A 21,556-nucleotide genomic window follows, 5' to 3' on the forward strand; every position below is an offset into this window, starting at 1 on the left:
CTGCTATTTTTTGGGGAAATGGATTACATTCAGAATACAACTGTGAGGGGGTAAATTGAGACGGTCTGCAAACACAACTGTTCTGTATGTAGTTCATGTATTGTAAGTGTCGACCAGTTAGTCACCAGTGGATTATTGACAATGTTATAATGTGTGTATTACACAACATGACATTAATATTTCAATATGTCAACATCAGTATATCACAACACTTCTGTTGCCAGGAAGATTGGGCTATTTTAAGCTTCTCACGTTGTTATTAAATAGTATAGCTTATTTTATATTCATATATGTTTTATTAGTACTTACTCAGCATGCAGTTATTTTACCCACTAATTTGAACTGTGAATTGTATCTGTTCAGACAGTCACGTTCTTCTTGCACTGAAATTGATTAATTTTAATTCTGCCCCTTTATTTCAGCATTACATATTTTAAAAAAAAATAATGTTGACTAGTGCGTGTGGCTTCCAGTGTATTTTTCTTTACAATAAGACTGATGCCAGCATAACCTACACATGAGGTTTTAGACTGGTGCATCTTGGTAATGAAACACTGCATTACATGAGAGACACGAACAACATCATTATTACAAATATTTATAGATGGGTCAGTAATGGAACTTCTGTTAGCACTTATGCAAAGTCAAACCTTTGCTTATACTGCTTTGCTCAGACTCAAGTGCAGCTCTGGCTAGTCCAAAGCATACTTTTTCAAGATGCAGTCAGGCTGCTTTTTATGACATTATACAATGTTTGTAAATTATTAAATTAGAAATTGATTTACAGTTTTTATGGGAATCAGCCCATGTGACCATCCGGGGAAATGAGGTTGTTGATCATTCCATTGGCAGGCTCCTCCTCCTGCTGCTTTGTTGCTCCTTTCTGCTACTCACTAAGCAAAGCAGATGCAAAGAGAGGCCAGCAGCAGCTATACTGGATTAAAGACCAGTTCATGCCTTCCATGTTCATGTCTGCAAGGTTGCGAGTGATATAAATTGTTCCATTTTTTCATGTTTGTAATTTCATTTGCACATGAGTCAGGAAAACAAGCAGCGTTTAAAATGTTTGGTATGAGGAGGGAATGCACGAGGAGGTTCTCGACCATTCACACCTTTATCAGTCATCAATAACAGACGTGTGTTCAAAAGCATCACTGCAGTGCTTTGGAGGAGCTTTGATTTGTACAAGGAAGTTCTTAATTCTCCAGAAATCCTGTGCTATATCCTCCACTGTGCATACTCAGTAACACGGTGAGGAGCATAGTCTGTACATGGCTGCTATATCCTTTAAAAATTCTTTTGTTTGTCTGTGTTTGACATCTGCACAGGCCATGAACAGAGCCACATGCAAGTCTGCTGTCTGTCTACTGGCCACATGGATGTGGAAAGTATGAATTGGCCCTTAGCCAGCCAACAGAATGGGCCAGTGGTCTGGTTGCACCTCAGTGTCATTCTGCTACAGGGTAGAAAAAAACACTCTGGCGTGTCTGTGTTTTTTTTTTTTAAACTAGTCACAGTTGTGTTAAGAAAAGGATGCAGCAGCAGTGTTCCCTCAAACTAGTGACAGGCTGAATTGTTGCATGCAGGGAGGCTAGAGTTGTCGATGAAACAGATATTCTACTGAAAAATATTAGCAGGGCTAACTTACTGCACAGTCCAAATTCTCAGGGAAACTTTTCAGTGTGGTAGGTTGCTGTCCAGAGTTTGGTGTTGCTGTCTCCTGCAGCAAAGTGGATTTCGAAAACAATAATACACACATAGCAAAAGGAAAGGACAAAGCCACCTGAAATGATCAGCCAGTGGGCGTGTAAATGTCAAACTATTGATACCGAGCTAAAACTGGATATCGTACTCACAGTATGAACCATCAATGCTGTCTCATGAGGTAAAACTTGAAGTACATGTTTTGGGGACATTTAAGACTTACATTAACTTGTTAAACGGACACAATATAGGGTAGAGTTAACTGTCACTGTAGAGAATCTCCATAATGCACCATGATACAGCCACTTGGTTAAGTACAGAAGGTAAGGAAACAAGATTAATTGAAATAATTTTGTGTAATCTGTCATGTTTGGGGTTGTGTGTGTTGTGTTGTGAAGGAAGGCTTCAAACCAGGATATCTTTGGAGGCTGTCTCTATTTATTGTGCCAAAGAGGTAAATAACAGGCAGGTAGTATTCGCTAGTAGCAGTTAGCATGCTACACAGATTAGTAGCATGCTAACTAGCTAGGCTTAAGCTAACAAACAAACTTTGTAAAAATAAAACAGTAAAAGGGGAGAGATGAAGGTGGAAGAAAAGGCGAACATAGGGGCATAGAAATTTAATTTCAAAATTTCTGTATATTGACTGAGGCCTAACATGCTAGGCTATAACTATTAACGTGAATTTTGTGTAACTAAAGGTGAAATAGGAATATTTGAGAGAATCTAGTGTAACTGGTCATGTGTGGGGTTGTGTGTGTTGTGTTGTGAAGGAAAGATTCAAACCAGGATGTCTTTGGAGGTTGTTTATTGTGCCAAAGAGATAAATAACTGACAGTTAATATTAGCTAGTAGCAGTTAGCTTGCTACACAATTTAGTAGCATGTTAACTAGCTAGACGTAAGCTAACAAACAAACTTTGGAATGTGGCTTATTTAAAAGGTCAAACTTGGAAACATTTTACCACAATGTTGGTCACCTCTCATATGAAATAAAATAGTAAAAGGGAAGAGGTGAAGATAAGAGAAAGGTCGAAAGTAGGGGCATAGAAGCTCAATTTTAAAAGTTCTGCATTTTGACTCTGGAGGTCGAACATGCTAGGCTATAACAATTATTGTGCTACTTACTGCCTTTGTGCATTAATGTTGGATTTTTTTTTAAAAATTTATTTATTTTTGCCCTTTTTGTCCAGTCCTGTAGGTGGCAATAAAGCATCCTTAAGCTGGTTGAACCAAAAGAAGAAGAAAGTCCTCTCACACCCCCCTGGAGGAGGCTGCCGTCGCCTGAGAGTCTCTGCTCGGGGAAACACTTGAACTTCCTCATAGCGTGACCGCGTCTTCTAAGGTGATCGCAACGTGCTTTTCCCTGGACAGCCATGGCTTCTGAAGAACCCAAAGCAAAGAAAATCAAACTTTCAAAGGAGGAGAAGACAGAATTTCCCACCAAAAAGGCTCCTGCCAAACCAAGGTGACCGAAAGCTGAAATAATAATAATAATAATAATGATGATGATGATGATTTTGCGTCTCTGCGGGGCGAGGAGGAGTCATCATAGTTGAACATGTTTATAATGCTCACCTGATTATATATGGTGCATGCATGAAGTGGTGAAAATGTGGGGTTTTATCATGTTCTTGTGTGTGTTTGAAGCTGCACTGTGTGGAGTGGAAGTTGGGCCGGTTTAAAGCCCTTTGATCCCGTTATCTTTACATGCAGACACAATCCTAATGTTAGCTCTAGAGGTCAGCAGCATTCACACATTGCTGCTGCTGCGGTTCCCCATAAAGAGCTTTTAAATCTTGCAGGTTCTGGGTTCAGGAGGCTAATATCTGGTCTAAAGTTCAACGTGACCACATGCTGCCTGCTGTGCATGCGTAAAAGCTGCAGCTGGTCTGTGCGCTGTCTCCATTCAGTGCCAAAAGCTGTGGCATCCAGTACCAGCTCCCAAAACAATGAATTGCAAAGCAGTCACGTGGCCGACACTATGTATTGTTTTGATGCCTTTTTTTCCCCACGAAGAAATCATCAGACATCAGCTTCATTTCCGCACCTCAGCTTGCTGTTGTCACATCGTGGTGTCTCTCTGCAGCTGCCCTGTCATCAGCACGCTTCTCACGCCGTAATTTAGCTTCAGACGAATGAGTGAACTGTGGCCGGAGTGGAGCACAACGAGCCAATCGCCACACAGAGTCGGACTGCTGTGGCCCTTCCTTCCTTCAGAAGGCTCCAATCAGTCAGTCCTGAGTAGGAGGAGCGGTGGTTGCAGGGGAAAATCGATCTACCCGCACGCTGAGCAGAAATTGTTAAGTTTTTTGAATGCTTAGCTTTTCCTGAGCTGGTTTTAGGTTGCTCAACAGGTCTGTCAGTATCTGTCTGCCACACACACACACACACACAGAGGGACACCATGTCTGCTGCAAGGTAAGAGCACGCTGACATATGGATGCAAAGGCAATAATTGGTTCTGGTGTGGTGTAATTGGCTGCACATGGCCTGTAATCATCTGACTGCACATTGGCAGAAGGAGATGATAGTAAGGGTGTGGCATCTGACAGTTGGATGCATCTTCAAAAACCCATCTGTGTTGCATAATTGACTGTCTGCATCTCTCTCGTCTTTGTTTCTTCAAAAGCAATTCTTCCATGTTAATTTGCCTTGCTGCTTTAAATCTTGACCCCATGGGAGTGTAGAAAGAAGGGCTTCATTAGAAACATGGTGGCACATGTTCCTGTGAAGGTGGCATCTGTCACGGGCTGCGTTCAAAGACTCGCTCCATCTGGGGTTTTCCCAGAAATGCTGACAAGATTGTGTTGACATCAAAGATGAGCATGCGGGAGTGAGGACACATATTACTAACATGCTGCTGCATTCTCTTTATTTGCAATGAACATAGAAGTCAGTATTTGTTAAGGGAAGAAGAACAAATGCAGGTTGACTCACTGGCTGTATTCGGTTGCTGATATGTGATGTGTCGTTTGGTTGTTGTTTCATTTTGTCGAGTTCCAGTTGTTGAAATGCTGTGGTTTTGTTTGGAAATGATGCTATTTTGGCATCACAAGACTATAATTAGCTTTTATTTTCAAGCCCCGTATTCATGTGTTTGCCCCAAGGGAAGAAATGACTACATAACCTCTGACACATGCAGTATACTGTTGTCCTGATGTTGCCTTGCTCCAAATGGCATAATATAGTTACATGCATGACTGACCGGAGCCCTGCCACCAACCACATTCATCTTCTTTTGTAATGTTGTTGTTGAATCATGCATGTTCCACGAATAAGTCTCTGATATGTGCTGTTTCTGCTTTTCTTTTGCTGCAAATTGAAAATTTTAAGTCATGTGATTGGAGCCACATGGAAATAAAACTCCATGTTTTGCAAATGAACGTTCAACAGTGGGATAAAAACGCAGCGGGTGGAGTGAATGTTTAAGTACTTGAAATTTGGCTTTCTGCACTGTGCTGAGGCGAGGACAATGTGACTTTTTAAATAAACCACTCTAAAGCTATGACGGATTGCCAGTGTTGTTTTAAGAATGATTAAGAGCAGCTTTGTGAAGACAACGTGGACTCTCAGGCCAGTGAATTCATATAAAAATGGGACGATGCTGTCTGTAGTCATTGCTGCCATGTTAAAACCAGGTTATTTAAGAGGTTTTTGTTGCTTTTTATCTTTCAGCCCAAATTCACTCTTTGGGATGGGCAATCCCCTCCTGGACATCATTGCTGTAGTGGACAAAGACCTCCTGGACAAGTAAGTTAAAGAACTGAAGCAATGGAATAAAGTGGTGTTCATTTCTCTTCCTGATCGGCTGGGAAGTGATGAGTGGCCATAAAATATTTCATACTTGTAAACACACACTGCCAGCTCCTAAAAACGTGTTTTATTTACAGAATATTAATACACACACTTGAATGTCGCCATACCTACCCCCAACAGGCAGAAGAAGAATAAAGAATCTGTTTTTGCTGCTGTAAAGTCTCCATAAAGCACAGTCACATCCCTATCAAGTGAAATGCAGAACAGATCCCTTGATGTGATTCGATCAATAAAGCAGCAAGATAACGATAACAGACGAGAACCGAGCTCAGGAGGGAAATCTGATAATCCACGTCAGCAGAGCTCCATGTCCAGCAAATGTGTTTCTGATGGATCCTGAAATGAGATTGTTCCGCCCGAGTGAACCCAAACAGTGCCTCTCCCGGTTTTGTTATTGCATCCACATTGTTAGTGATTATTTATTGATATATTTATATCACTGTAGCCAAGCCTCCAGAGCTCCAATCTCACCATGTGACTCAAACATTTGTCTTTTTTAGATGAAATTTAGTGTTTTTTTTAGATTTCCTGTAAAAGTATTGTTCTTTCGCTATGCTGCAAAAACCTAATAATTGTATCTACTTACATATTTAGTATTTATTTATTTAGTTTTTCTGAAATACTTTCAGCCATCAGCAGGAATCTTCACAGAGCAGCCGCGATTCGGTCAGTCCAAGCGCTGTCACACTGAGTTGACCAGGACAAACAGGGCAAAGGGCTTGTTTGGGTTCCAGTTCAGTGTCCTCTCAAAAACCCGTTGCATAAACTCCTGGATTAGAGCTAAACCAGCCAACCACAGCTCTAATTCAGTGTCACATAGAGTAAAGTCGGACTAAAAACTGCACTGTAATCCTCAGCCTTTCTTTCGAGGAAACGCCTCTCGGTTTAGCATAATTGACCAACAAATTGATGTGGACTAGGAGTGTTTAAATGGGTTTTAATAGAAGCGCAGTTTTATTTCATTAATCACTTGCACCTGCACATTTGGCAGCACTGGGACTGTGTTTTCCAAATAAACTTAATGTTGAGTTTCATTGTGTGTGTTTGAATGAGGGCCATTTATGGAGTTTGTTTCTGATGACGTGAGGGAGCTAATATCTGTGTTTTTCTCCTTTAATTATTTGCAGGTACACTCTGAAAGCCAACGATGTGATCCTGGCTGAGGACAAACACAAAGCCCTGTACGTACCTCTTGTATTGCAACTTTTGCTGTGGAACACAGGCTCTCACACATGGGTTTACATAATGTTCTGACGGGGTTTGCGGTCTGTACAGGGACAGAAAATAAATGCGTCTGACTTCATACCAAGCTTGTGCCTCACTGTTCTGGAGCAGGGCAGTCAAAACAGGCGCACGCTAGGAATCACCACGACTGACCTCTGTTCCTTTATAGACAGCCAGTGACAGAGCGGCAGTGAAACAGTCTTATCCAATACAAAAGCAGGACACTTCACCTCCCAGTCCCCCTGAGACAAGAGCCAGAAAGCAAACATTGAACAGCAGGAGATAAGAAAGTCATATGCGATTATGTATGTTTATGCTGATACATTCTGTGTTTTTACAGTAACAACAGGTTCTCCTTTTCTAATATCTGCTTTCTGCAGGCACAATAGTGCTTGTTTAGAAAATTATGCATTTATACTCTAAACAGTGTATTTCTGAGGACATTTGATATGTCCAGATATTAATCATCTCTCTATATAATATGGAATTATGACAGAGACGATTTGTTTAGATCACTGGGTGGTTGGCTTAACAGGGGAATCACTGGTATGAAGGTGTAAGTCCGTACATGTTTAACCTTTCAGTTTGTCTTGTACTTAAACCTCTCAGGCGTTTCTTGTTTTAGTCCTCAGTTGGGGAATACTAACATGCTTGAGATTTCCCCCGGTGAACATAATTGAGTGTAAGAATGAGCTAAATTCTACAATAGACAATTCACCCTACTCCGTTTTTCTTCCCATCACCCAGATGACTCCCCCTCTGCAACCTCTGGCCCAGTCTCAGGACCTTTAGCAGCAGTGCCTCTTACAGTTTCCAGCACTCACTTAAACCACACAAACACATATTGCTGTGTAGATTGATACGACAGCTATATTTAGATAGCATTTTAAATTAGAGATGCTTCACTTCAAAGCAGTATATCAAAGCGTGACTTCAGTCATCGTGTTATATAACAGGTGTCAGTGGTTCAGATAGTATGGTCAGTCATGCATGCACTGTAAACTTCACCTGGAGAGAATATGTGGCTGCCTTCTGCCGAGAGTGTAGTCTGATACTATATGGATTTAATGGCCTTCAAGCCTCATCCATCACCAAACACGCCAAATGCGTGGACACACTAAAGGCATCTGCTGTGCAATGTCTTCCAAAACAATGCAACAACCATATGATGAACACTGCTGCTGAAAAGTTTTAAATGTTAAAATTAATTATGTGTAAGTTCCAGTGTCTGATCTGTCTGGGAAAGTCGTGTGTGCTATCATGTTTGTCTATCAATTATAAAGCTGCAGCTAGGAGATAGTTGACCAGCTTTTCATAAAGTTTGGAAACAAGGAGAAACGTCTGGCTCTGTCTAAGTTTAAAAACAATCATTAACTGATATCCTGTCTCATTTCCATCATTTGGACAGAGCTGGACTAGATCTCCCTGTGTTTCCAATTAATTATAGCTTTAAATTTAGCTCTTTTGTACTCCTTTGAAAAGGAAACCAGTAAGTATTTTAAGTATCTCTGGCTACGTCTTCATAGCCACGCAGACAGTTTAGTCATTACTCCACTGTGTGTTCATGTACTCAGCTGTAATTAATACTTTGTTTGTTCTGAGGTTTGAAACCAGAACCCCCACAGAATGATATTATTGGTCTCAGTTTAACAGAATTTAACTGTTTTGTCTGACTCTTCTTTTGGAGTTCTGAGTTATATAAATAACACATTTCTCTCTGTGTAGCTTTGACGAGCTTGTGAAGAAGTTCAAAGTTGAGTACCACGCAGGAGGAGCCACCCAGAACTCTATAAAGGTCGCTCAGGTCAGTCACACACACTCGCTAATATTACTGTGAGTTTTCGTCCCTGTGAGTAGAATCGATCGGCTTATGTTGATGTGAACTCCTGCCATCATTTGTAGTGGATGATCCAAGAACCCCATAATGTGGGCACATTCTTCGGCTGCATTGGCAAAGACAAGTTTGGAGAGATCCTGAAGCAGAAGGCTGAGGAGGCCCACATCGACGCCCACTACTATGAGCAAGATGAAGAGCCCACAGGGACGTGTGCTGCTTGCATCACCGGAGATAACAGGTGAGTGAAGAAAATAATGAAAATATATTAGATTTCTATCATATCAAGTCCCATATGATGGAAATCCATTTTACTGTGTTTTTTGGTTGTAATGAACTTGGAGGTGTAAAGGAAAAACTACGAAGATGTGAAGATGCCTGCTTCTGCCATTTCTCAGTCATTCCCACAACTAGATTGCCTCCTGGCTTTAAAAGTCGATAGGAATTTTCCTGAAATGCTACATACCAGCTGACATACCAGCTATCGTGTAGCTTAAGCTTTTACGTAATCCTTCTCCCTCATTGTATTCTGCTTGTGAGATGAGAAAAATCCTCAGTGTGAGCACTTTTGCATTAGCTTTGATCATATGTCCACTGGTCAGAGTTCTGTGGAAACTGTAAAGCTGAGGGACATTCAGAAATGGTGTAAACTTTAAGACCAATCTGAAACCAGTAAAGAAGAACTGAGTGGGTTGCTGTGTTTTCATGTTGCCTTTTGTGCTTCAGTTCAACCTAAACTTAGCTGATGTTTAAATGTTTGTGTCTAACACAGCTGAATACCTAATAAAGCTTTTCTCATTTAGATGTTTTTCATCTGTCAGACAACAGAATGAGTTTCAAGTAGAAACTGAAAACACAGTCCGTTGATATTATGTGTTAAACCAATAGTTACTTCAGAGCCATTTCCAAGCTGCTGCCCTGCACGGCTAAGATACAGATTTAATAACTGCACCATTGTCTCACAAACTCACCATACACATGACTTAAAAACAACAGCTGAGCTATGAATTTGGCAATATTTCCATGTAGAAAGTTGTGTGTCGGCTACCACTGGTCGGCTGTTTTTCACACTATCAATCACAAATGCAGAGAGAGTCGTCTTTCTGAAGGAAGCGAGCACAACAGCAGTTTAGCTACATTTAAAGCCACAAACATTGCACAATTAAAACAGGGCTAATAGAGTCATGGTCAAATTATCTTTGTAGTGTTTTTAGCTGAAAAATTAAAAGACACCTTCTGGAGGTGTGAGACTTTTATGAAGCTGCTGAAAATGGAAAAAATATGGGATCTTTAACAGTCTGTATCCCCCTGTTCCTGTTGTTTCCTCCTCTCAGGTCTCTGGTTGCTAACCTAGCTGCTGCTAACTGCTATAAGAAGGATAAGCATCTAGACCTGGAAGAAAACTGGAAGCTGGTAGAAAAGGCTAAAGTCTACTATATTGCTGTGAGTATATATCAGATCATCTACTCTGACGTCAGCTTTGTACTCAACTGTGGCTATCCGAGGACCCGCAGGGGTGTTTGGAGATGTACTGGTGCATTTCCTGTTCCAGACCTTACTGTATATGATTCATTAGAGCCATCAGATATAAAAAGCAGATTGGTCTTGACCCAGTGTCATTCCTTCCTTCCAGGGTTTCTTCCTGACTGTCTCTTTGGAGTCCATCCTGAAAGTGGCGAAGCACGCCTCTGAAAATAACAAGCTGTTTTGCCTGAACCTCTCTGCGCCCTTCATCAGCCAGTTCTTCAAGGACAACCTCATGCAGGTTATGCCCTACGTTGATGTGCTGTTCGGCAATGAGACAGTAAGCCACACGTTCACTGCACATTCTCAACACATACTTGCACAGAATTTTGTGTCCACCAGGTGTTAATGATTTGCACATCTTTGAGTAAATCTGCTTCTTTTCTCAGGAAGCAGCCACTTTTGCTAAAGAGCAAGACTTTGAGGTAAGTGTGGCCACAGTCCTGCTTAGATTTTGCACATAGTTTGTGCTGCATTTTCCATGTGTTTGTGTACCATCAACTGACTGTGTAAGTGTGTGTTTTGTCTGCAGACCAAGGACATAAAGGAAATTGCCAAGAAAGCCCAGGCTTTACCCAAAGTCAACACAAAGAGACAGAGGATTGTGGTTTTGACCCAGGGGAAGGAGGAAACTGTTATGGCCCTCGGTGAGACTTCTTTTTTTCCCTTCCCTCATGTCACTCTCATTTCTCTTTGTCTTTTTCTCCTCTTGTGTTGGTATATCTATATTCTTCTTCTTGTGTCTGTTCAGGTGACAAGATCGACACTTTCCCTGTACTGAAGATCGACCCCAAGGACATCGTTGACACAAACGGTGCAGGCGATGCCTTTGTAGGAGGTAAGATTTTCCTGTTTTCCTTTCATGCATTTCTCTGTTACTTTGCATCTGTTTTGTGTTTCTTTTTTCCCCCTTTGGATTTCCTGTAAACTAATTTCCTTCATGATGCAGGTTTCCTGTCCGAGCTTGTCCAGGAGAAACCTCTGGATCAGTGTGTGAAGGCGGCACACTACAGTGCCAACGTCATCATCAGGCGAGTAGGCTGCACCTTCCCAGAAAAACCCGACTTCAATTGAGGATTCCCGAAGAACTTCTTGTTCTGCCTGAAACCTCACACTCACTCTGCCTTCGTAACTGACCCAAAAACAGCCCTCAATTTTTTTATTATTTTTTTTTTTTAAAATCAGCCACCCGTCCAGGTTATTTTTTTGATAATTTCTTATTAATTGAGCGTCCGGTGCCTCCTGATCTGTGTCCGTCTCTGTGTTCTCCACTTGGGGCCACTAGAGGATTGTGCAGCCAAGTACTGGGGGAATTCTGTGTTCTCTTTAAATTACCATCAAGGAATCACAGTAACAGGGAAATTTAATAATTGTGCTTCACACAAGGCATCCAAATGATAAATCCTGTTTTCATGGACAATAGTTTTGGGATTGTTTCTAAATGTATTTTGGCTCCGACACTTCCAGCATCAGACTTTGCTGCAAGCACTCGTCTTGACATCTCAAGAGTTTGTGTCTTCTCCTTGGAGACAGAATCTAAGCACAAAAGCCTTTTCCAACAAGAGGACACATTACACTCAGAGGACTAAAGAATAAAACACTGCTGTCAAGGGAAGCTTTGGGTACGGCACTGAAATGTGCAGTAGTGATGTGTTTTATGACTTGAGTATTGTTTAGATTTAAGTGAACAGGCCAGTTGTAAAACCGAATGGTTTTTACGTGCACACTTTATAAATGTGTCAAATCCTCTGCCCACTGAGTCCTGTGAGAACTGATAAATGTTAGCTTTGCTTGATGTTCATGAGTTACTTTGTTTTGTCCAGGCTGTTTGTGAGGAGCTGCTTCAAGGAATGAGTGCCTTTTTCTCGCCCTCTTAATATATTGCACGTTTTTCAGACTTGATGCACAGAGGTGTATATATGTTACATCAACCTGCATTTTTCTGTGCATGAAAACTTGAAAGCTCGATCAGTGATGGGCAACTGGTGGCTCACGGTGGTGTAAACGGACACATAAAATTTCTAAAATGCACGTAAAGCATGTTGGAAAGAGATTATCTGAGGAAGTTCTTTGTCTGAGGAATACAGTGGATATCAAACATACCCTTCTCTATTGTTTATTTTTCACTTGAATTAGCGGGTGTAATAATCTAAACCTAACTATGGGACTGTCAGCTTTGTTGGATCAGATATGAATGAAACGGAAATCTGCATTTTAATCTAGTCCGATATTAATATTTTACAACTTGACAGTTGCTATAAATGAAACATGCACAAGAAATTACAAACATAAGCTAACTGTGATATGGGGCCAAACATTTCAAAGCATCTGTATTTGCATGAGTTTGTGTTATGTTGTGCTCTGTGCGACGCCGAATACTTGAACATAACAACCCTGAATACAGACAAAACCGAAAGCATTCACAAAAATGCAAGAAATATGTGCAGTTTTCTTATTAGTGCAACTGGTGTTTTAAAACTTGTGCGTCTAGTAGTACTAATACATCATGTCCCTCCATTTAAATGGCTGTTTACTGACAGATTCAGATGCACCAAAAAGCCTTATGTGACCTTGTACTTCTGGTCTCAGTAACGCTCCAGATACCCATCTCTGCGGGCGACTGTGATGACTGAAACTGAAAAATAAAACACATGTTGTTTAATCTTTTATTTTGGTTTGAGTATTTTTTTATTTTATATTTAATACCTTTTGAAATAACTAACAATTTCTTTAAATAAAGTCTGTTAATATACCCTCAGTGTTCAGTAACACTTTGAAGATGTAATTCTCTCTAGTGAAATCTAAGATGAATCATGAGTGCTTTGAGAGAAATAGTTGTATTTCAAATGTCAGATGGTGGAAGAAGAAGCAGAACCAGAGAAATATTCCTGAGTGATGACAGGAGTTTGATAAATGTTGCATTTTATCCCCTACCTGAATCAGAATCACAGTTTTCTCCTTACACAATGCAGCATCCAAGCTAGACTTGATCATTAGATGCTGATCTGTGCCTCATAAACAACTAAAACAATATCTGACTGAGCCGGACACTTCCTGTACATTTTCTGACCAACATGACACAGTTGAGAAAAACAAAACAGTTTAATGATACCATAGTTAAAGAAAACAATATTTTAATCTGCACTAAATTAGAGGCATGTTATCTGTTGTGTACTTTTGTCTTGCATCTCTCTTTTTAGTCTCAGTCTTTCCTCTTGTAGTGAAATGTCCAAGGCTCTGAGCTGTTTCAGGAAGCCGTGATTAGGCAGAATACAACGGCGCTGTCGCACATGCTCAATAGCGTCCACCACGGTTAAACTGTGTTTCATCATCAGATATGCCAAGACCAGAGTTGCTGACCTGCTCCGACCCATCACACAATGCACCAGCACCTTATCTAGAAAAAAATAGAGAAGGATGGATTCATTAGAGGCAACAAGCTGCACAAAAGCAAACATGCTGTCATTAACTGCTCCCCAGGACTCACTCTGTGGGCGGCCAAGGGCCTCATGGATGAACTGTGCTGAGGAGCAGAAGTACTGGGAGATGTTAAACGTGGGTTTGTCATCAGCTTCGACACCGAAGTACTGGATGTCTGTGTCGCTGTAGTAATCAGCACCAGTCAGCACATTGTTAAACTTTCCCTCTGCTGCATTCAGGACATGTGTGATGCCCAGATCCCTCAGGGCCGGCCGCTCCAGAGCTGTTTTCCTGCAACACACACACTGATTATCACTGAACTTTACCACATCAGACTGAGTTATAGTGTTTGTGCTAAAGATCTCTGCAATATGTGGGTTTATTTACTCACTCATCCCCGATGTAGATGCTGGGCCAGACCTCATTGACATGTGTGTACTGAACTGCAGCGCCACTCCAGAACATCTGCTCCAGGTCTAATGTTCCTGGTGTGATATAATCACTGTCTGGGTCGACCTGCACCGCTGCGTACGGGTTCCTACTTTTGGACTTCACCGCACAGGAGGACATGTTTTACCTCTGCTGTCCGAGAAACAGGCACATCCCTGAGCTTTATCAAAAACCAAATGAATGTTTGCACATTGTTAACTGCTGCCACACTGTGTGGAGATCTAATATTTACACCCATACAACAGTGATGTTTTAATATGCGGGCTTAAAACCCTGATTGGTCAATTTATCCAGTAACTGATCCACAGAAACTGCAATTTTTTTGGATTGTGGATTCTTGGATAGACCAGATGGTCACGATGAGCCATTTTCTCACATTTTAAAGTTCAAACAATCAATCAATAAAATAATCAGCAGATAAAAAATAAGTGAAACTGTTAATTGCACCCTTTTACAGTATATCACCTGCTGTACTTATAGCAGACATACTGAGGATGTAGTTAGCGAATGTGCAAAGGGTTATAAAACAGTTTGTTTTCATTTTGATTTGAAGAAGAATTCATACATTATTGTATTTAAAGATTAATTTACATAGGTTTATTTCAGCAGAGATTTACACATAACTAAATAAAACAATGCAAATTAATTGTTCTTACGTAAGTATCTTGTAAATCTGCGAAACTACATATTAGAATTTACAGATGAATTTGGAAAAGCTGTGTTTGAAATGGGACTTAACTGTGATCAACTGGTTTCACACAAGCTAAACATTTCCATTCATTCATTTATGCACAGCTTGGAGAATTTTTTTTTGGAGGGTTAGTGTTGCAGCACAGCTTCCCTTTTCAGCTGTTGAGCTTAACTGTAGCCGTCTAACAGATGTGACATTTTTGCAGCCACATGCAAACACAGACAGCGAGAGTTATTGCTTGAATTGTCACAACTAGACATGTCACTTAAAGTGTAATAGTTTTAGTCCAGCTGATAAAACAGAATACCATTCATTTAAATCTAAGTTTACTTTGTTTTCTATGAAATCTGTTATGAAATGTATCATCAAATCCCACGATTTACAAGGTATAAATCTATTTGATACCCATAAATCTTCATTAAATTAGAATTTCACAATTATTTACTTATCTTGTATTACTTATAATCCCTCTTTAATTAGTCTTTCTTTCAGCAAATAAATTCATAACCATTATCCCCATTTAAAAAGATATTTCAGTTTTCTGCAGTCTTCCTTTCTTCATCTCTGTTGTATCTGCTGCACTTTCATTCTTTATACCAAAATACTTCATGCACATCTTTATGAAATGAACTGTTAAGAGCTGAAGTTGTCTGATCTTTGAATCTGCAGGTTTCTCTCTAAAATATACCATTGTAAGGTCTTGACCTTACTGCATCTGCCCTGAGATGACTACTGGCACCATATAAACTAAAATGAATGAAACTGAATTCAACTACTCAGGATATTGGCTGTTTAAAGTGTAAAACAACAACAAAAAATACATGTGTTAGAACAAAAAGCAATTACTTACCGTGTTTAAATCCGAGCAGGAATCCAAACTTCAACTTTCCTCGGTAGACGTGTGAACTGTGTGTGCGCATGTGTGAGTGTCAACAGAAACCTCCCTCTGCAGGAAGCATGGAGACTGAAATACTGATCTGGAATGGTAACTGCTCACTCAGGCTCTGTGTTTAAGATGATATTTTTAGGCTGCTGGGCTCCAACACCTGGCCTCTACAACGTGACGTGCAGATGCTTTCTCATAGCTTTCTTAATGTAATCTGAGCCCACTAATGTTACAGTAATGACTTTCCTTCAGTGCATATGGTGAAGACACTTAACCGTGATGTATGATTTCCCAGAAAACAAAAGAGGCTTAGTGAGAGCGGCAGGTTGCATCATTGTCATCATAAGAATGTCACTAATGTGTGGACAGGTGCGAAGATCTGTCAGTTATTTCTGGAAACATAAAATTTGAAGCATTCAATTTTATATCTTGTGACTGGAAAAGTGATAATTTACTGAGACTCACACATTGTCATTTCAGTTATTTCAGGTTTATTTGTTATGAGAGAAAATGTTGATTCAAATAAAGAAAGTGTCCAAATCAGGACAAATGGGAGATCAGGATGTTTCAGAGCCGTCTTGCTCTGTAATCTGTCTGCTCTGCGGACTGAGACTCAGATCTAGTTGTCGGAGCTGCTCCAGAAATCCAGAGTTTGGTCCGATGTCTCGGTTCAGACGCACGGCGATGATGGCCTCCACTAACGACAGGCTGTGGCAGATCATCAGATACGCCAAAACCAGAGCTCCAGAGCGGCTGACACCCATGGCACAGTGAACAAACACCTTCCCTGAAAAAAATTCAATTACTGTATGTAATAATGTAAAAAAAACAAAACAAAACAACAAAAAAAAAAACATTGTTTGAAAAGTTCATTTGTTACAGGGTAGCTATAAGTGTGGAGCACTTGAGTCCAGGACTAGTTTCCTTGTATTGTATCGTATCACATTTTCATATTCATGTACTTTATATAGAGATTTTAATCTAACATTTGTATATAAGCTTAAAATATCTAAACTGTAAAAAAAAAAATAAAAATTGTTTTAACTCAGTCTTTGGGACAATTTACTGTTTTCAGATTTTCCCAGTTTTGTTAAATGACAGATAACAATATTGACTGTTATGTGCCCGACAACTAGGGGATGAGGGGAGTAACAAATACAAAGAAAAGGAACGTAACATTGACTAAAATCACAGAAAAAATGGATTAACTTTTATATAAACATAACAAAACAGATCATAACTAGTAATAAAGTCTGCATTAAAAATCTCTATTTTTGACAAATATATTTTTTCACCATTTGACTGTAAATTTACACTATTTTACTGTTTTTAAATCAGCTAAAAATATCATTGTTTTACAGATAATTTCTGTTATTCAAAAGAATAAATACAGTGTCAAAAAAAGCAAATAATTCTTAAACTGTTATTTGACAGATTTTTATTTTTGTTTTAACTTTTGTTTTAAATACAGATAATATTTCCTAAAATCACAGAAAAAAGTATTAACTTATATGTTAGCTTTTAAACAACAATACAAAACTATACAAATAGCAATTTGTTCTTTTACAGCATGGGACTGTAAAATTACTATTTTGATGTATCAGCTAAAAATAAAATTATTTTACAGATATGCAGTGATTTTCACTTTTTTTTTTTTACAGTTTTTGAATATGATTTTACTGTTTTTATTATATTTGCTTGTGCACCGTTTCTGCCAGATTTTGCCCTTTTTTATGTACACATTTTTATTTTTATTTTTTAAACAGGACATGTTAATATTTCATGTCTTAGATTTGTGATTTTGTTGTGTTTGTACAGTTTTAGCTCACTCAAAAAGTCCACTCATGTAGCTGAACTATGGATTTTCTTCTGCTGTTACATCGTCTCACTGACCATTTTTCCTCAGAGCTCCGTCTATGAACTGTGCAGCAGAACTGAAGAAAGATTGGAGGTTAAACTCTGGATGATCTGCAGCTTCAACCCCATAATATTCCACTTCGAGATCACTGTAGAACCGCTGACCTGTGTTGATCCGATGTCGACCTGCTGCAGCGTTCAGTATGTGAGTTACTCCCAGAGATGAGAGTGTGGCTTTATCTTGTGCCACAGACCTGCAGACACACAACACACACAAACTGATCTGTTGTAACGTCTTCTGGCAACATTTCATGGTGAATGGGATTTTTCCACTCACGCATCTCCAAAGTAGAGCTTCGGCCAGACTTGATCGAAAGGCGCCACTGGTTTCCTGTTAGTCCAGAGAATTTGCCTCAGCTCTGTCAGAGATGGTGTTTCCTCCTGCTGGGCTGACAGACCTCTGCAGCAATAAAGATGTGTGTGTCTGTGTGCGTATGTGTGTGCATATGCTGACATATTTGAATGTGTCTGAGTGTGTTTACAGTGTTTGGGCCTGTCGGCGTCTCCTCCTCTCCCTCTCCAGGCTCATGTCGAGGCTGCGGAGCTGCTGCAGGAAGCCTGGGTTTGGACAGATGTCTCTGTGAGGTCTGACGGCAGCGACTGCTTCCTTCAACCTCAGGCCCTCAGTGATCATGAGGAAGGCCAGAACTAAGGTAGCAGAGCGACTCACACCCATCAGACAGTGGACAAACACCCGTCCTGGGACAGAGACGTTCAGTGTTACCTTTAGCACCACATATGCAGCAACGTTTACACTCAGTAGCCACTTTGTGGTATAAATCTATACAATCTAATGCAGTCACGTGCATCAATCCTCTGTCTTTACTAAGCTCATAATGTTAGTTTTGTGAGGACAATTTGAAAAACAATGAAAAGAGCAGCTGTAGTCGCCAGTATTTTACTGAATTTTTACAATATTACAGTCAATGTGTATTTGATTACTGCACTCAACAGTAGAATCAGAAGTTTGCTGTTTAATACCGTAACTAAATCCAATAGTAAATTCTATTTACCATATGTGTTTCCACTGTAATCAGCATTAACTGTAACAATAGTTGTGTGTCTTGTTTCAGTCATGTTGTCTCTTATTGTTCTTTTGTCTCTCATTTATGTAGCTATGTTTCTCATTTGTGTTGTTTCGTGTCTCATTTTGTGTCTCGTTTGTGTCAATTTTTATTTCATTTTTGTTTTTTCGTGCTCCTTATTTGTCTTGTTTGAGTCTTGCTGGTTGTTTTGTCTATTTTTTTGTCTTTTGTGTCTTTGCGTTATTTTTTTGTCATCTAAATAGCATTGTGTCTCATTTTAGTCATTTTGTGTCTCATTTGTGTCATTTTGCATCTAATTTTCTATTATGTCTCGTTCATGGCATTTTGTTGATGTGTCTTTTTGACGGTTTTGTCGTATCATGTCTTACTGTTGTTTTGTGTCTCTCTTTTGTTATTTAGCATCTCTGTCGTCATCTGTTGCATCTCGTTTGTGTTGTTTTGTATCTGTTTTTTGCTCAGTTCACACTATTGGTGTTTACAGCAGCCTGCTGTTAGTGGTCAGTGTTGTTTGTGGCTCCAAAAAAGCATCAGATTTTACAGTGTTAAACTGTATTTGGGAAAAACAGAACACTGCTGCTAGAATTTGACTGTGTTTTTACACTAAGTTATTATGGTGTCGTATACAGTAGCACCACAAACAATTATCTTAAGGCTGAAACATATGATTTAGCACCATCACAGCAAATACAACAAACTGGGTTTCATTACATTGTACAGTTTTCACTGACTGTAAATCTAATGACACACAATAAGATCACTGCTGACTTGCCTCCCATGGCCAGTGCAGCTCTGATGTATCGAGCCGTTGGATAGAAGAAAGGACTGAGGATGAACTCTATTGCATCATCAGCCTCCACCCCATAATAATCCACTGACAGGTCTCTGTAGAAACGTGGGCCGGTGTTGACGTAGAAACAGGGACCGGGGCCAGGGTTGGGGGGCCCATGAGCAGCGTTTACAATGTGAGTTATGCCCAGACTGTGGAGCGTGCCCTTGTCACGAGCTGCCACCCTGAAACACAGTCACACAGTCGTTCCTGTATGAGCGAAGGATGTGCACACTCAGAAAAACAAGGTGCTAACTGGAACCAAAGATGATTCGTTGCAGTGATGTGACAGAAGAACCATTTTAATTCCACGAAAAGGACCTTTTTGCAAGAGGTTCTTTATATAACCTCTCAAGGTGCTTCGAAGAACCGTCAAAAAATGGATCGTTAAGGCATCACAAAAAACGCTCCAAAGAACTTGTGCAAAAAAAAAGGTTAATTATGGAACAATTACAAGGATAGTTGACTCGCCTGCTTCAATTTTGATGACAGGACTTGGTAATTGTTTCAGTAGTTTTTAAGAAAAACAGTTAAACATGAGATTTTAGAGCTTTTCTGGGTCCTTTTCATTATAAAACACTTAATATTTTAGGTTCTGGGCTGCTGGTCCAACAGAACAACATATTACAAGATGCTTTGTTGGGATTTGGAAAAATTGTGATGGGCATTTTGTGCTGTTTTAGACCAAATGATAAAAGAAAATGAAGACCCTTTAGTACTTTGATGAACCACCCCCTCAGTAAACAGGTTTTTCAAATGGTGATGGTACTTCTGATGAACCATTTAGAAACCTCTAATTTACTGAGTGTATATAGATTGATGCATGTGCTTTGTATTGTGTGTAAACCAACTCATTGCCTATGTAAAGGCTGGGCCAGACTTGATTGACGTGTCCAGTCGGTCGTCTGTCTGCCAACAGGAACTCCTGCAGCTCTGAGACTGAGGGGGTTTCATACGGAGGATCTTGAAGAGACATACTGTACCAGCAAACACACATAAACACACACATAAATACACGAAGGCCATTTACTAACTGTTCACTATGTACGGAATATGCTCTGTAAATGCTATCTAAAACTCTAAGTCACTCCTGCATCTCTTAACAATGCCCAAATCTCAGAATGATCTCCTCTCAGCAACATAAATCAGTACAAACATGCATCTGCACATGCACAGACTTTACAAACAAACCTAACAGATCCCCATACCGACCTGATTCCCCCTCAATCATATGAATCTTACCTCACTTCAAGGCGGTTCTAACTCTTCTCCCACCATGCCTGCTCTTATTGCACCATAAACACCCACACCCAACTGCAGCCCGTTTCCTTTTATAACTCTGTAATCATACACTCATTAGTGACAAACACGTCCTGCAGACTTGTATTCATCAGCAGGCACTTTATAACACATTTAATCCATTTTGACTACACTCCCGAGGTCTCATTCTTATGGAAAACAATGTGGCGCGAACCTATGAACTTTAACATTAGCTCACTTGTTTCCATGATGACTGCCGACTGTTATGTAATACGTCACTGTTGCCCACGTGTCTGTGTTGCCACCCAGAGTCGCAACTGCTGCTCTGCTCTTTTTTTTTTTTTTTAAATGGCATTGAATGTTAGGGTGTAATGTTTTAACAACGTTATCACCAGAGATTTTGAGAAAGTTACTGCAAAATATTTAGAGAATGTTATCCTATCTCAAAGAAGAGCATTGTGGGAACAAAACAAAACAAAACAAACAAACAAACAAAAACAAACGAAACTGTTCTTACAATGTTACAACCAAAATCTTTTAGGGTTACCGAACATTTCAAGAATGTTAACCCTCCTGTTGTCCTCATTTACAGGCACCAAAAATATTGTTTCCTTGTCTGAAAAAAGTCCAAAAAATCAGCAAATAAATTCCACAAATTTCTGGAAATTTGCAAATCTTCAGGAAGAAAATTCCAATAATTCCTTAAAAGTTCCTCTTAAAAGTATTATTTTTAAAAAAAATTCCCCAAATTTGCCAATAAAATTCTTTTCAAAAAATGAGTCAAAATCTTCCAAAAAAATCTGAAAAATATCTAAAGTAATTACATATATATCAGTAAAAGTTCTAATATTTTCTTTAAGAACATTCAGAGAAAAATCAACCAAAAATGTTGAAAATGTGCACATCAGAAGTTTCACTGTGAATTTTTTTTTTCTTCCCCAAATTTTCAAACTTTA

The 21,556-nt window shown here is 39.7% G+C and overlaps 3 protein-coding genes across 9 annotated transcripts; 1 reads left to right on the top strand and 2 right to left on the bottom strand.

Moving 5' to 3' along the window:
• The first annotated feature begins 2,989 nt into the window (after positions 1-2,989).
• adka (adenosine kinase a) lies at positions 2,990-12,771 on the top strand. Of its 2 annotated transcripts, none has more exons than XM_023289582.3 (11): positions 2,990-3,171; positions 5,382-5,456; positions 6,650-6,703; positions 8,472-8,550; positions 8,649-8,821; positions 9,915-10,023; positions 10,214-10,384; positions 10,494-10,529; positions 10,637-10,751; positions 10,856-10,942; positions 11,054-12,771. In XM_023289582.3, the coding sequence occupies exons 1-11, from the start codon at positions 3,080-3,082 to the stop codon at positions 11,176-11,178; spliced, it is 1,116 nt and encodes a 371-aa protein (XP_023145350.2). In that variant the 5' UTR covers positions 2,990-3,079; the 3' UTR covers positions 11,179-12,771. The 2 variants fall into 2 exon arrangements, with proteins under 2 accessions (XP_023145350.2, XP_023145351.2); XM_023289583.3 differs by lacking the exon at positions 2,990-3,171 and adding an exon at positions 3,957-4,124.
• A 416-nt stretch (positions 12,772-13,187) lies between these two features.
• LOC111581404 (dual specificity phosphatase 29-like) lies at positions 13,188-15,668 on the bottom strand. 4 transcript variants are annotated; one of them, XM_035956978.2, is made up of 4 exons: positions 15,516-15,668; positions 13,916-14,103; positions 13,592-13,815; positions 13,188-13,501 (listed from the first exon to the last, which is right to left on the bottom strand). In XM_035956978.2, exons 2-4 carry the CDS (start codon positions 14,092-14,094, stop codon positions 13,254-13,256), a joined length of 651 nt encoding a protein of 216 aa, XP_035812871.1. In that variant the 5' UTR covers positions 14,095-14,103; positions 15,516-15,668; the 3' UTR covers positions 13,188-13,253. The 4 variants fall into 4 exon arrangements, with proteins under 4 accessions (XP_035812871.1, XP_035812872.1, XP_023145318.1 ...); XM_035956979.2 differs by having other exon boundaries at positions 13,916-14,106; positions 15,516-15,665; XM_023289550.3 differs by having other exon boundaries at positions 13,916-14,134; positions 15,516-15,665.
• Positions 15,669-16,025: 357 nt separating this feature from the next.
• On the bottom strand, positions 16,026-20,854 carry dusp13a (dual specificity phosphatase 13a). Of its 3 annotated transcripts, XM_035956972.2 has the most exons (8): positions 20,583-20,846; positions 20,192-20,317; positions 19,284-19,525; positions 17,951-18,167; positions 17,746-17,868; positions 17,574-17,662; positions 17,445-17,485; positions 16,199-16,338 (listed from the first exon to the last, which is right to left on the bottom strand). In XM_035956972.2, the coding sequence occupies exons 2-7, from the start codon at positions 20,314-20,316 to the stop codon at positions 17,466-17,468; spliced, it is 816 nt and encodes a 271-aa protein (XP_035812865.2). In that variant the 5' UTR covers position 20,317; positions 20,583-20,846; the 3' UTR covers positions 16,199-16,338; positions 17,445-17,465. The 3 variants fall into 3 exon arrangements, with proteins under 3 accessions (XP_023145354.2, XP_023145352.2, XP_035812865.2); XM_023289586.3 differs by lacking the exon at positions 17,445-17,485 and having other exon boundaries at positions 16,026-16,338; positions 20,583-20,854; XM_023289584.3 differs by having other exon boundaries at positions 16,026-16,338; positions 17,445-17,662; positions 20,583-20,833.
• Between the last annotated feature and the right edge of the window lie 702 nt (positions 20,855-21,556).

The sequence above is a fragment of the Amphiprion ocellaris genome, chromosome 16 (genome assembly GCF_022539595.1).
Source record: "Amphiprion ocellaris isolate individual 3 ecotype Okinawa chromosome 16, ASM2253959v1, whole genome shotgun sequence".
In the NCBI taxonomy this organism is placed as follows: domain Eukaryota; kingdom Metazoa; phylum Chordata; class Actinopteri; family Pomacentridae; genus Amphiprion; species Amphiprion ocellaris.

Bases quoted from the DNA above. Each gene is read 5' to 3' on its own strand.
- dusp13a (XM_023289584.3), bottom strand. From the start codon at position 20,316: ATGTCTCTTCAAGATCCTCCGTATGAAACCCCCTCAGTCTCAGAGCTG. The intron at 17,869-17,950 runs GTAAACACACTC...TTATTGCTGCAG, and splicing joins CGCCGACAGGCCCAAACACT to AGGTCTGTCAGCCCAGCAGG. The intron at 17,663-17,745 runs GTGAGTGGAAAA...GTGTGTCTGCAG, and splicing joins AAGCTCTACTTTGGAGATGC to GTCTGTGGCACAAGATAAAG.
- LOC111581404 (XM_035956978.2), bottom strand. From the start codon at position 14,094: ATGTCCTCCTGTGCGGTGAAGTCCAAAAGTAGGAACCCGTACGCAGCG. The intron at 13,816-13,915 runs GTGAGTAAATAA...TGTGTGTTGCAG, and splicing joins AGCATCTACATCGGGGATGA to GAAAACAGCTCTGGAGCGGC. The intron at 13,502-13,591 runs GTGAGTCCTGGG...ATTTTTTTCTAG, and splicing joins GGCCCTTGGCCGCCCACAGA to ATAAGGTGCTGGTGCATTGT.
- adka (XM_023289582.3), top strand. From the start codon at position 3,080: ATGGCTTCTGAAGAACCCAAAGCAAAGAAAATCAAACTTTCAAAGGAG. The intron at 10,752-10,855 runs GTGAGACTTCTT...GTGTCTGTTCAG, and splicing joins GGAAACTGTTATGGCCCTCG to GTGACAAGATCGACACTTTC. The intron at 10,943-11,053 runs GTAAGATTTTCC...TTCATGATGCAG, and splicing joins AGGCGATGCCTTTGTAGGAG to GTTTCCTGTCCGAGCTTGTC.